The sequence below is a fragment of the Lissotriton vulgaris genome, chromosome 4_1 (genome assembly GCF_964263255.1).
Source record: "Lissotriton vulgaris chromosome 4_1, aLisVul1.2, whole genome shotgun sequence".
Lineage (NCBI taxonomy): Eukaryota > Metazoa > Chordata > Amphibia > Caudata > Salamandridae > Lissotriton > Lissotriton vulgaris.
This window is the reverse complement of record NC_141691.1, coordinates 1,101,697,114-1,101,712,165: the sequence shown is the minus strand read 5'-3', so window position 1 is coordinate 1,101,712,165 and position 15,052 is coordinate 1,101,697,114. Positions and strand designations below refer to the sequence as shown.

Below are 15,052 nucleotides of genomic sequence, written 5' to 3'. Positions count from 1 at the left end.
AGACCCGTCTACAAATCAGATCTCACATAAACACACACACTCGCTATGTATCTAAACATTATTAATTCCAAATCTATTTGCCTCCTTGAACCAAAATCACCTATACCATCATTACCGTTAAGCAAAATGCCAGTTTTCAGAATACCTGTGTTAATAAATGCCCAAGTAAAAAATTGCCCATACCAATGAAGATATACAGAGCCCAGGTTTAGACTGCAACAAAACAATCCCTCTAACACAGAACACAACCGTGACAATTAGTCATTAACCCTCTGTCATGCAGGAACATAACCCTATGAAACAAACCTTCAAGGACCCAGAATCTGACAGTTCCCACTGAAGAACAAATACAGGATCCACAGAAATAGCTATAAATGAAAATTAAGGACCCCTCAACCCTAGCCAGCAACCCCTTACCAGGAAACGTAGCTCCTAGACTAGGAGAAATAGTATGACCAATTGCTGTAGCCACAAAAGGCCAGAAGAAGAATACACCAGCGGGATGTCAGTCAGAAGTAAACTGGTGTCAGGCAAACAGCAGCTAACACAGGTTAGATGGGTGGTTAAAAGACCTTAACCTTTACTTCAAATCACCATCCAGAGACAACCCATTACACACTCCACTCAATATTATAAAGTGCTCTTTAGGAAGGTCACAAAGCCAACCAATCCACCCTATGGAACACCTGTAAGGATAATGTACACCTTCCAAACAATCCACCCATACGAACTGTGATTAATGTATCCTTTTTCGTTCTCTTAGAGAATGTTTGATCATGAGTAGAACATACTTCAAATGGATATATCATCGTCTTTTAGTTGAACAATGTGGTCTTCAACTAAAAGCAAGCACTCAGTCCATTAGATGGAAGTTCAACCTCAAGTTATTCACCTTAGGCAGTAAAGAATGTTCTAAAGCTACAATTGTGTGAAAGGTAAAACACCACAGTTTGTCAGTCTCAAGTTTTCCACATTCAACTACATACCCAGAATGTGCAGTCGGAGTGTATTTCTCCGATAAGGTACGGCCAGTCCTCCCTGACAGTTGTGTAAGGATTCTGCCTGATAAACAGAGTGATGATGATATCTTCACTCATTTTACGCCTTTGTATGGAGCAGCACTCACCTGATAATATTTGCATTTTAGTTGTCAAGGTTTATTTTATTGTCTCCATAGTTTGTGTCTGGTCTCTTCTTGCCCCTTACTTACGTGATCTTTCTGCTATGATGTTGTCTTAGATTTTCTTACAAGTCCTGCTGAGCCCTCTTATTCTACAGCAGCTTGAAGAATTTGAAAATAACTCAACTGTGACAACTGTCATTTTCTCAAAAAATCGCCTACATAACACTCCAAACAGTCCACCTTAACTTTCAGAATCCTGGAGGAAAGTACACTCTATTAGAGTAAGTAATGATTTGCTAATCATGCAACAGATTTACTTTTATGGACGGATTCTGTCTCCAGAGGTGAAAGGCTCCATGGAAGGCATGGGCAAGAATCATTGATCCATCAGGACTAAATTGACAGCCGTAGAAACCAAGCGTGTTTCCACCCACTTCTCCCACACGGATCTGAAAAAAATTAGAGCAGAGAAATAATGGCTTTAATAGCTGAATTACTCACAGCCCTTAAAATGAACTAGTAACGAAATAAATAAAAAAAACAGTCGCAGTTATGAATAGTAGGAATAATCCCTATTTAGAGGATGTCTATATTGTCAACCAGCCCTACTAATTCCAGGTAGAATTTCCTGGGACGAGACAGGACTACCATACCATTCTGTGTGCGCTGTGTTCGTTCTGCCCACATCCCCAACCATAACTATATTTAAATCTCCCTTATGATAACGGGTTGCTATGCCCAGTGAAAAAGAGTTCCTGGGGCCTGACACTAGAAATGCTTGTGCCCCTGGTTGGGGCAATACATTGAAATGCCATTAAGAATGTGGCTGCTGAATGTGCCTCGCAATTCCACACACCTTGCTTTCTTGTTTTTTCGGAAACTTCTGGTGTGAAATTTTTCACCCTTTTCTCAAGTGAATTCCCACTCCACTTGTCTTGTGCTTAGATGAGGAAAATGGTTTGCATGGGGAATAGATTGGACCAAAGGCGAACCTGGTCCAAGAGGAGCAGGTGGGTCTCCTGGAGGAGGGCTACATCTGTATTCAAAAGTGGTAGTTTATGGAGGGAGAGTACCTCTTTGCCAGGTTGTTTAAATCTTTAATGCTACAAGTGCTAAGTGTGAAGGGTGAGATGGTGGCAGGGAGTGAAAGGCTGCAGGCTAGAGGACTATGTGCCGTCATAAGTGTTTTAGTGGAAGGATGGAGCATAAAACAAGACTCCAAAACTAAGGGCATCAACAATAACAAACAATTTAGGTTTCAGTGGAAGCCAACCAATAACTGGGTATCAAGCAGACACCAAGACCTTTGTAGACTGGAACACAATGAAAGAATAGCTAAATCCTTCACGATGAAGTTTTCCAAGACATCAAGACCAAGATTACTGGGGTTGGAGTGGACCTTTGCCATGGTCTTAAAGAAGTGCAGAAGAAAACGGTGGACGCTTGAATACGATTGACTGCACCAAAGATGAGAAGACTCTGGATCTGGACCAAAACCAAACCTGCCTCTTACGACTAAACAATCAAGTGATAGCCATGATGGAAAAACCAGATTCGGAAAACAGATATTGCCTGTACAACTTACGCATTCAAGGTATGCCCAGGGGCGTGGAGGGGAAGAATGTTAAAGCTAAGGTTCAAGGCCTCTTGGAAGCTATCCTTAAAAAACTGGAAGACTGCCCCTGCGTTCAAACAGGGCCCACAGAGCATTACCTGTAGCCACAAGCATCTAGGGACTGCCAGACATCGTAGCGTGCTGGCATTACTTATAAGAAGAAGAAAAGTTATGAAAGCTGTTAGGTTGGGAGGCCCAATGCTCTACAGCAGGGTCCCTTTTCCAATCTTCCAGGAACTCTCAGTTCTCACGTTTCAGAAGCAACAAGCATTGACCCATCATAACATTCTTGTGGTACAAAGCTTCCTTGAAATGAGCCCATCCCATCCGCATCATCTTCAATTGGGAAGGCCGCACCCTAGTGTCAATATCTTTGTAAAAAACGCTTGCTTTCCTCTGCATGAGTTCACCATAAGACAACACATTGGATCAGCTGCAGACCAAACTCTTGTCCAAGAAGCCCTGAACGGCATGGGGTGTCAAGAAAGAATACATGAAGCACCTTAAAAATTAAGGAATTCCTGGAGGGGGACAACCGATCATCTCCAGAACTCCAACGCTGTGCTCGCCCAGAAACCGGACTCTCAAAATGCTAATGAAGACATGGACCCAGCCACACGCTAATCAAGCGGCAGTGGTATATATGTGGGACGGGGGGATGGTGTTTTGCATCCAAACTTTACTTTACTAGAAATTCACTTCATAAGGGGGTGGAGGGATTCTTTGCTGGCATTGTTCTCCTACCTTTACCTGTTACAATACCTGGCACTGGCAGGACCATGCCCAGTTTTTAAGAGTCTGCCACCTCACAGCATAAGGATAGGGTTAGATGTTGACAAGTTTGTTTGTGAAGGGATTTGTTCTTTTTAATGGAGATGTGCTGGATTAAGTACTTGATTGACCCATTACGGTTGTTTTTAGACATCCCTAGTGTGTGACCGTCCGCCGCGTGGATGAATTTAAATTACAAAAGCTCGATCACACCAACATCTTACTTCCTCACTGGGAACATGAAGATATGGACCAGGTGGACCTCAAAGAGTTGCTTTCAGGGTCGAAGGTAGTTTATACCTCCGGCCTTAAGAGTTGTCCACTTACCTGGAAAAGTGGGCTCATGCGCCTTTCTGCTCATGCAGTGTAGCTGAATCTTTAGTGTGTTAGCTTCCCAGCTATGTATTGATGTCCACCAGAAGTAGGGCATCTGTAATGCTTCTTTGCAGGGTTGATGCATAGATTAGTGTGTTGAGTCCCCCCGCCCCATCCGCTCCTGCAGGCAGACTCATTGTGGGCGGAGATGTCTATATGTGGGTAGGAACCATTGGCAATTCAAAGAGGTCCCACCACGGCCGTGATGTGGGGCTCTCAGACCGGTATAGGATCCCGGATGACAAACCTTCACCTGCCCTGTCCTTCACAGAGTGAGGCGGGGATAGGTGTGGTCAAGGTGCTAGTGCATGTAGTTGGAGACTTCTCAACACAGAGACCGTTTGGGGTCCTATAGGTCTTCCAGAACTCAGGTGGCTGACTTTCCTGGTGCAACCACTGGAAATGCTAGATGTGGATGGAGTCCCTATGCAGCAGCTACATCAAGTCTGATCTCCATTGCCCCCTACTAAAGCAGCGCTCTTAAGGGGTAGGTGCAGAAGCCCTAGGGTGTTTGGAGGGCCACCAGCTCACTTCATAACTCTGTGTCCCCCCTCACTTGTAAGGGTTGAGCCTATGGTGCAGCAATGGGCCTCACATTTAATTCAGAGGGCCGTGCCATCGCCTTTTCAGTTGTCACCTGTGAGGCAGTAAGTATGCTGTCACCGGAGTACAGATCACTGTACTTTTATTTTCTAGCCCCAGGGATCCGTTGGAGGGTTGGCCAATATATCGCAAGTGCCCAGGTGGAAGGCAGCAGAGTATGTCATTTAGTCGTGGTCTCTATAGTTGCCCCATGCATCTTCAGTGCGGGTGCTCCCGGGTGCTGGGCATGCATCCGATAATGCACCTGGGGCCTTTATGAAGTTGGGTCGATCTGAGCATCAGAGCTACACAGCCCCAGAAGATGTAAATGTAAATGTATTGCGATTTATATAGCGCACATATCACCCGAAGGCATCAAGGCGCTTGCCTTGGGAATCCGTCCTGGTATTCCCCTGTGAGATAACCCCAGCAGGGTATCCACAAGGTGAAAGCCAGGCATCCCGCCGCGAGGGGCCGTAGTGGAGATTAAGCAAGCTATTGCCCAGAGTTGCAGAGTGTGAACCCGTGAGTCGAGTAGGCACCGGAACGAGAATTATCGAGTCCGTGGAATTTTTGAGCCCAAGACCCGCCGAGGCGGGGAATTGAACCCTGGTCCAGGACCGATCTCAGCTTCCGGGTCTGCCGCCTCTAACCCCTGAGCCACACTTCTCCACGTCCATGTTCCATGGGTACCTCCTGAAGCTGCGGCCATATCGAAGATGTGGCTGCCATTTTTGGGTGGTGTGTTCTTGCAGCTCCGTCTCCTCCAAATATGGGCAAATGGTGCAATGCCTCAGAGGGGAGCTGGTGCAGGTTGGTCCTGGTGTTACCTCTAATGTGTGGCACACAACTGCAGCTTTGCTCAGACCCCAATGGACCAGAGGATTCTCACTTTCTTCCGGCAGATCAAGAAGCCCTCCGGTTACCCTTACAATGCCATCTTGGCCCAAGATATGCCTATCCAATCTTTTTTAATATATACATGTTCCCTCTTGCTTCATTGGTTAGAAACAAGTGGCAATATAACCCCTAAGTGAGACATATATCTAGCTAGCCTTACATATGTACTGGTGATGATTTCCAGTGTGTTAAGGAAATTATTTTTAACACTCAGTGAAAGTTGGGCTGCTTTTGCTCAGCAGACCTTCACAAAGGTAATTTTTCTAGACACACATAGAGGCAGATCAGCCACTACAAACTTGGCTTTTGAACTGCCAACATTTCTGACTAATTTTCTCCTACATTTTGGTAGAGAAAAAGACAAACTGGAGGAGTTTTAGGGGGCAATATATGCACCATCTGCCTCCTAAATAGGGGGTGTGCTGGAGAAGGTACAGACGATGGGGAGGGGAGTACTTTACAAAGAAAAACAAGAGATATGAGCCACCTTGAGCTGGGGAAGTCAACAAGTGGTTGTTTACAGAAGTACAAGGAGAAGGGAAAAGGGGAGGCAACTTATAAGAGTAACGATGGAAGAAGTATGGATACGTTTTCATAAATATCCACATGTTGGAAGTAGAGTCTCATAAAAATACAGATGGTTGGATATTTTTACAAGCTATATAAATGTACAGTTGAAATTATGCAAGCGTAACAATTTTCTGGTAATTGGAAGTGGAAATTCAATATAGAGAATAAACAATAGGTTAGAGGAGGACTAAATCAGACAACTAAACAGCTGAGGTAAATATAGAGTTGGAATTAATGGGCAGGGGTTGTGAACAGAGAAAATGTGACTTTAGGTTAGTGATCAATGGACTGAAGAAAGGTACTTTCAATCAATGAAGGATGACGGACGAGGGGAATGTTTTTATAGATAATGGTAGTGTATGGTAAAATGGTGGAGTAGTTGTCAAATTTAAGATGAAGGTATTTAAACATTGCCGTCAAAATGTGTTTATATAGTTACCAGAATAAGACAGTGTCTAAAAGATACAAAAGGGCTGAACTGTCAACTACAGATTGGTTAAAATTGCAAACAAAGCCAAAAAAAGGCACACAAAAAAGAAAAACAACACACATGCAAACATACCTGCTCTAGCCATACGCCAGACTCTTCATCCGGTGCCCAAAGTATCATAGTTTTATCCATTGATGCAGACAATAAACACATTGGTTGATGAATCTTGCCATCTAGGGAATTAAGCACAGGCATTACATGTAGTAATCATGTTAGGCATTTTCACCAAACTGTTACTTAAAAAATGTAATGTGATATGATAAATCCCCAAAAAATCTACTTTAACACCTTCGGTGCTCATGACGAGCTCAGCTCGTCATGAGGCACAGTGGCGCTGTGCTCATGACAAGCTGAGCTCGTCATGACCGTTGCGGAGCTCCCACGCAGGGATAATTTCCCTGCTGTGCTGAGCGTTCTATTCAAACGGGCGTGGTCATGACGAGCTCAGCTAATTATGAGCACAGTGCCGCCATGCTGCATGACATGCCGAGCTCGTCACGAGCACCGCGCGCGGCCCCCCTTCCCCCCCGCACCGCGGGAGAATCAGCCCTGCGGTGAAGGGGCTAAACGAAAACATATGACCCACCGCACTAAATCACTGTTGGAGCAAATAAAAAACACCTATTAGCACATAAATATGACACTTAACCCCTTCCCTGCTCATGGCGAGCTCAGCTCGTCATGAGGCACACTGGAGCTGTGCTTATGACGAGCTGAGCTCGTCATGAATAAAGTAGAATAGCAATTTCCAGCACAGGATGGGAATTGCCTTAGCAGCCAAGGTGTTAATAGACCCTATTTTCAATTCAGTGTTAAGAAAAAAATCAAATATTTCAGTCCATTGAACCAGTCAGATTATGTCCTCTCTTTTTACACACTGATTGTATTAACCATTAGTGCAATATGTAAACTCACTATAAAAACTGACCTCCATCCCGTTCTGCCCAACACCAATCTCTCAGCTGGTCATTTCCAGTCCTAGTATATAATGTAGTCCATGTAAGAACAGTTCTGTATGAGCTCAAACTGTGCTAGCTGGTAAGAAAGAGATCTTTCCCATATGTTAACTATCCCTGTCTGCACCAACCTATTCATCAACAAACGCTGTGTTTCTCAAGGTCACCAATCCTGCCATTTGTCTAGTACCACTAGACCTCCCTATTGCTATTCATTGAGCCAGAAAAATCTCCATTTGATCTGTCTGTTATGGCGTGGTTGTGTGTATCCTGCTGTTATACCAGCCGTATCCCAGGATCATCCACATCCCAAAATAGGAATTCTAAGTTTTCTTTTATTACCTTACGTTTTGCCAGAATGCAAAGCCAGATTTGACTGCATTGACTCGATATATCTCTTTATAAACTCAAAAATGTTCCTTTGATGTTTCATGACACTGTGGCGATATCCAGAAATTAGTGTATTAGTGCTCATTCATGCCATATCTTGCTAATCCTGGCTGCTTGAAAAATATAATCTTCACATGCCTATTTTGTCCATAGAACAAAGCAGTATGTCTTTTATTGTTTTATTGATGACATTATGCAGGATTTGCAATGAGAAGTTTCTGACTACCTCCTGATGACTGTGTTCTTGGTCAAATTAAAGAGCTTAACCCCTTCGATGCTCATGACGGAACGGTTCCGTCATGAGCATCGGTTGAGCTGTGCTCATGACGGAACCGTTCCGTCATGACCACACTCATTTCTAAGGATCCAGCACACCAGGAAAATCTCCTTAGCAGCCATGAGGTTACGAAACCAATTTCTTTGAAAATCCCAAAGGAATATACATTCAACTCACTTTGTCATCTTAAGAGCGGTGAAGACACATATGAATCTCACCATATGCAACGCGTTGTGCGCTCTTGATTCTGGTCTTAAGAAAACCATAGTAACAAACTAATCTTTAGCTTTTTCCTGAAGATAAGGAGAGTAAACTCAGAATGCCTATAGACAGTGTATTCCAAGGCAAGTATAAATATGGAGCATCTAGGAACACAAACTTTGGAACTGTTAGAAGAATGTAATCTTCAATTTGGAGAACTCGGTTTGGTTTGTAGGACCGGAGTCTTGAGATTTTGTATTGGGGATAGACGACTGAAGGACTTGCCAAAGAGAGGACTAATAGAGTACACAAGTGTAAACAGGGTAAGTCTTAGAAATATGTAGTTACCTGATGGCAAAACAATAATTCTAGAACTCAACGCATGGAAAAAGTCCTATGTTACTGTCTTGCTTTTGCCTCTCAGATAATAAAGAATCTTCCACATGGTGGCTCAACACTCAGCCAAGCAGGAGACATAATACAGCACCTTTAGAAAAGGGTTTTATTTTACAAAATGCAAGGACTCTCTCTTTTAAAATAAAGCTTGGAGTTTTATTTTTCACAATGCTAACTAACAGAAAGGTTTTCCCAGATGCCAAATGCAGAACATTCAAATATATGTATATATATATATATATATATGTTTATATGCAAGCAATAATATAACAGCTAAATGCATGAATAATACTGATGAATAAATAAGCAGCAAATAATGAGATATGACTCAAGCAAATATACTGGGACGTCCTCCAAGAGATCAGAAAGCTATATATACATCAAATAATTACTTTGGATGTGTACATGAACTCACTCACACATCACAAAGAAAACACCTCAAATGATCAAAGCCACTGGCCAAACATCACAATGGTAATAACCAAAACTGAACACTTCAAATGACCATAGTCACTGGAACCACACATCACAAAGGCACTAGTCAAAACTCAATACTTCACCTGGTGCAAGCACTGTATCTCAGCCCACTCCTGATTGGGGAAGTTAAACAGCTGTGGTTGAGAGCCTCAGAAACCAGGGTTCTACGCTCCGAAGTAGACGCGTCCGTCCCCGTTCGGATTCCAAACTCCCAGTTTCTAAGTCAACAACCCTCAGCTTTATAATCATAAAACAAACACTAAAAGGCTTGATAGTTTTCCCTCCGCGCCAGGAACCCTCCTGAAACAGGCCAGCTTTCAGGCAAGCATTCCATGGCAGGAAGGAGATCTCACGTTCCCTCCTCCAAATCTCGCATGGTCCAGCCTTTATCTTGACGAATCTCACATAGCCTTCCGGGTACATTAAACAATCTCTCACAAAAACAATCCTTGAACATGATTAACCCAAACAACTTGCAAGCGCTGCTGTGCACGCAGAAAAAGCTGAAGCAAGGCAGAGTCAGAATTCAGGATGACGAGAGCCCATGTCAAAGCCAATAGTAAGAACTTCATAATTCTCATCAATGTACAACACAATGCACAATTGTACACATACTTCATCTCTTAATGTCCTATAGCATCACATACTTCATCTCTCAATGTACAACACCGAGCACGTGTTCATCACTGCCCACAATACTGCAATTTGAGACAATAAAGTACATTCCACACCTCTCCCTCCCTCTCACGCTTTCAAATGCACATCTCACACACTCTGTTCTTGGCAAGGCTGTCCTACTCCGCGACCGCTCCCACTGAAAGACAGCAAGATTACAAGAAAGATACTTTTAAGAGAAGCAAACATACGCAGGACATCGTACATTCAGGCTAAGATAAAATAACACACTAAAGTCAATTAAAATAATGGTATTTAAAGGTCATCACAGGGTGTAAGTCAGCAAGAGTGGGTATGTCTGTAGGTAACTGTTTTCCTGTTTTTGGTATTAACTTGGTATGTATATGGACGCATTTTGGAGCACTGTTTCTGCAAACATTGTCATTTCTGTTTCTACTATGGATTTACCGTGATGTACAGCATTGTTTTATCTTTTATTTTACAATGTATTTTGGAATCTAAAATACAATTTGTTTAATTTTCAGAAATTAATTTTGGGAAGACAGTCAATATACTCCTGATGAAGGCGGCTGTATTTTAATGTCAGTTGAAACGGGTTGAGCAAAGGGGAGAAGTGCAATACACACTGAGCAAGGATTACTCTGACTGTTGTAGAATTTTTACCTTGATTTTGCGCCTCCCTTATTATTCTTAGGAAATGCTTAGGTTTAGAATGTGTATATGATTTGTTCCGTTCTCATACACTCTGTTTTCCTAAATTTCATTTTATTCAATTTTATATTTGTTTGTTTTTAACTTGGTTTTTATATGAATAAATTGTCACATTGAATACATTTGTTTTTATAGAACTGTTTTGTTGTATTTTGCATTGCTCCAACTGAAGGGTCCTGATGAATGAATGACATTTGTTTAGTAGTCTGTAAGAATTGGTGTCTTCTTTTAAAACAACCCAAAGGGAATTTATCTTGACATACAGTCAGTTCTGGTACCATATCCCTTTGGTGTGTGGTCCCTCTCTCTTTTATTAGATGATTTGATAAAGAAACAAGCATCACTCTTCTTGCAAAAAACATTTTTCAAAAAGCGCACGTTTTCCTTTCTCTGTTTTGAGTTTGAAGGAACAATATTGTCATTTTTGTCTGCACGGTTCTCTACTGGCTCTGGGGATTTATCTGAGAATTCTACCCACACTTTAGCCTATGACTTCTTGGTATCCGAGTGAAACTCTCCCTTTCCCTGCACTGTAAAAGGGCTAGGGCAGCAGTCTCCTTCCTGACTATTTTTCCACTCACCGCTGAATAGTGTTACCTTTATCAATTGGCAGAAGCCCAAGGTAATCCATCTGCTCTGTCTGTTCTGGTAATTTTCCTTTCTTCAACTCGCCCCTCACCTTCTGTGGGACTGGTCTGCGATGTGCATCCTGACACATAAGAAGTACAGTTCTAGGTAAATCTAGGGGGATATGCATCCCTTCATTCTCTGCCCACCTGTTTGTATGGTCTTTCTCTCCTAGGTGCTCGCATTTAGTCATGCACCCCAAATCTGAATTGTGTGTCACCACCTGTGTCTCCAAGATTTTAGCCTTTTCATCTGTAAGGGAATTAAAGGTTCTGTCTAGTGAATGTTTTGGACCATGAGCAGGCACAGTAGCTGCTCTTTGCAGTACAATTTGCCACTTCACTGGGGAATCCTATGTGTCTCAAATACCACCCCTGGACTTTCTATTGGGACCTGCAGCAACTGTTCCTGCAAAACTGCAGTTTCTGTCTGTATATGCCACTTGACAACAGTTGCTTCTTCCCATTGCATTTGAAAAAATTAAAAAGTGATATTTACATTATGTCTTAGTGTCATCTGGGCTAGCTTCTTGAGCGAGCTCCTTCGGTCAACTAGTAAGCTATAAGAAGCATGTGTCCCTTGCAGAACTGCATCAGAGGACTGGGTCCATCTTTAGAAACCTGCTTGGTGGCGAAAATCGATCTGGGAAGCTGGAGATCAGGTGTGGCGTAAGGGAGCGCCAGGTTAGAAAGACGTGGGGTGAAGCTGCAAGCTCGAGACAACACCGGCCGTGACATAGTGCACGCAAGCAGCAGACACTATCCAGAAGAGCGGCGTCGCCGTTCCTTCCTGCACGTAGCGGGGAGGCGGCGGGTGCAAGCGGCCATTTTTAAAAGGCGGCGCGCAACAAACTCAATACCCCTTCATAAGGCTGGAGCAGCGTAACAGAGGCTGGAGCAACAAACGAGTGGCAAGGAAAACAGAGCGTTGTGAGGATGGAAAGGGTGTGCCGGACCAGCACGGGTGGCGGCCACGCAGTGGAAAGACGACATTGGCTGCGGCGCCGGAGGTCACAAAGACATATGCTGGCATTAACCCGGAGATATCCGCATTGGAGGACACAAAGGCGAACCACTGCCATGAGATCCCGAAGGTGAGACTGCAAGGCCCCCAAAGCGGATATTGAGAGAAATGAAAGGCAAGCACTGAAAGTGTCGACTGAGGGGGCAACCCAGGGTGAAGGTGGTGCGCTGAAGCAGACCCTAGACAGACACGTTAATTAAGATACGCCACAGCTACCATTTAGCGGAGGACGGCGCCCTCGACACAGAGCATACACCTTATAGGGTAAAACAGCAGGATCGGGCTGCTACAGCTCCAATACACAGGAGGGCGAGTCCGGTCACAGCGTGGCCAGCGGTGGCCTTGTCCATGGACTATTTCCACTACACTAGTGCTCCATAGAGGGCTGCGCCAGGAAACACAGTGAGTTCAGGAACCAAACGTCGAACATCGCCAGGGTCTGCACTGGGGTTCTGTTTGGAAGGTGCTGGGCCCGAACAAGAGCAGTACAAATTCAGCCGCAATATAGTGGAACTGATGATGGGGAGAACCACTTGCCCAGCTATAGACTGGCACACAGCAAGCGAATCAAAACAGCGCCCAGGAGAAACGGCCTAACAGTGGGGAGGTTGGCAGAGACGTCCAGGGGCGCAGCGCCGTTGTAAGAAAGGCACCCCAGAGCGGACTGTATCTGATACACATAAAGACAGGGGCAAAGGTCAAAGATAACGCCTCATGATGTATATTTAATTCGGATAGGAAAAGGTGCGCACCCTCTACAAATCCTACAGGAGGACCATGGGGAAAACGGACAGGACCCAATCAAAGTTACAATTCGAACAAATGAAAAAAGCAACCCAGCGGGGTCAGGAGGATCATCAACCTACTCAGGGCGGAGTGGCGCCTACACAGGCGCAGAAGCTTCTGGGGATGTGCACTCAATGTTTGTTACGATACAGGCCACCCTCACAAATATTGATGGGAAAATAGACACCTCACAAACAGAGTGGATCGGATGTCTGAACGGTTGGACAGGCATACGGAGCGCCTAGGCATGGCTGAACGAAGAATTTCTGATGTTGAAGACGTGCACGAGCAAATGGATCAGCGGCAGGGTAAGATGGATAAAATCATAGCAGCCCTAATGGCGAGTGCGGAAGACTCCGAAGCACGCTCAAGAAGGAAGAACCTTCGACTAATGGGAATTGCAGAGACAACAAACACAGGCCCGTTGGAAAAATATATCAAAAGACTGGTAACGACTCTGCTGCGAAGGGAAACTTTCTCGATGATTTTATTGTTGAACTGGCGCACAGATCACTGGCCCCACCACCACCACCGGGCGCCAGACCAAGGCCGATCATTGCTGGTGTACTAAATTATCGAGATCGTGATGCGGCACTTTGGAAATCCAGAGAACTGGGTAGTCTAAAGCATGAAGGCATGGACATTTCCATAAACCTAGACTTCACACAGCAGGTCAAGGAAGTCCAAAAGGAGTTCCTGCCAGTGAAGAAGAAGCTTTGCGACCAGAACATTTCATATGCAATGATCTACCTAGCGCAGTTGTGGATCACGGATGGCGGCAAGTCAACTGTGTACAACGAACCTAAGGATGTGCTCAAGTTTTTATAGCAAAAACGACCCCAGGATGAAGCCACCGAGGGGTGGCCTGGATGAACAGCAGGATACCTCTGACGTCAAATAACGGACTAGCACCAACCGCACCGCCAGTGTGAGCTTCAGAATGCAGATACAAGAACACGCCTCTGTAACCACTTGCATAGATAAGTGCAAACTCTGATACTGGGTTTTAGTAACCCTTGCATGACTTTGTGTTATATATGTATTGTCGCTTAGTTAAACAAAAAGGGTCACTTATGATAAGAGATGTGCTGCACTATCAAGGATAGGTCACTAGGTACACTAAACCTTTGAGTTTCTTGATGTGACCCCCCTTGCGATTTTATATCGCCGGAATATCTCGGTTTCCAGCTCCCGCCAACCTGTGTTCACCAGTCACCACACCAAGTTTTAGTTTCAAAACCGGGAGGGAGGGGAGTGGGGTGTTACCTGGTTTATTGGGGATTGTCTTCACCGTAGTTCTGGGGTTGGCAAAGTGGGAGGGGGATGGGTGGGGTGAAAATCCGAAAACCCTGGTCAGCATCACTGTAGCAGATACCATATCTTACATGGCAGAGACCAACACACAAGTCACCGGCAAGTCCGATTCACGGGGAAGGATGTATACAGATAAAATAACACCACAGACTAGATCATTAATATTCCTGACCTGGAATGTCAGAGGCCTTCAGAATCTGCAGAAAATTCACAAGGTCCTGGCATACCTAGACCGACATAAGGTAGACGTTGCCAGTCTGCAGGAAACACATCTTACAGACACCACAGAGAAGAGAATAGCTGCAAGGTGGGCTTCTTATCGAATGGCATCTTCCTATTCCACCTATGCCAAAGGAGTAATGCTCCTGGTTCGATGTGGTACCCCATTTACCCTTATTAGATCCATCAAAGACGACCAGGGGCGATATGTCATAGTACAGGGCAACTTTGGAGGCACTGCCTTAACCATAGTCACAACATATGGCCGAAACACTGATGAGCTGCTTTCTTTTTGCTCACATAAGGGCAAAATTACGAGATTTACCGCCCACACCCATTACCTTACCTGGGGCGATGATTTTAACAAATGCTTAGATCCTGCCTTAGATAGTTTCACAGGTAATGAATGATATGGGAGGAAAGCGGAAAAGGCGATAAGAGATGGCATGGTAGAATGAGCAATGACTGATCTGTGGCGTTTAAGATACCCAGGTCTCAGGGACGGCACATGCACGTCCACGGTACATAATACGTGGTCGAGAATAGACTACTGGCTAGCTACACACGATGTTAGTACATGGACAACATTGATAGACCACATGCCTAAGACACT

General features: G+C 44.4%; 1 protein-coding gene across 6 annotated transcripts in view; it reads right to left on the bottom strand.

The window, feature by feature from the left end:
- The window catches only part of ELP2 (elongator acetyltransferase complex subunit 2), a 1,268,509-nt gene that overhangs the window by 656,796 nt on the left and 596,661 nt on the right, over window positions 1-15,052 (bottom strand). For all 6 annotated transcript variants that reach the window (XM_086965323.1, XM_086965328.1, XM_086965324.1 and 3 more), the window contains exons 11-12: window positions 6,499-6,599; window positions 1,441-1,572 (exon numbers count right to left, since the gene is read on the bottom strand). In XM_086965323.1, the coding sequence (XP_086821449.1) occupies window positions 1,441-1,572; window positions 6,499-6,599 (233 nt within the window). The remainder of the gene's footprint in view (window positions 1-1,440; window positions 1,573-6,498; window positions 6,600-15,052) is intronic.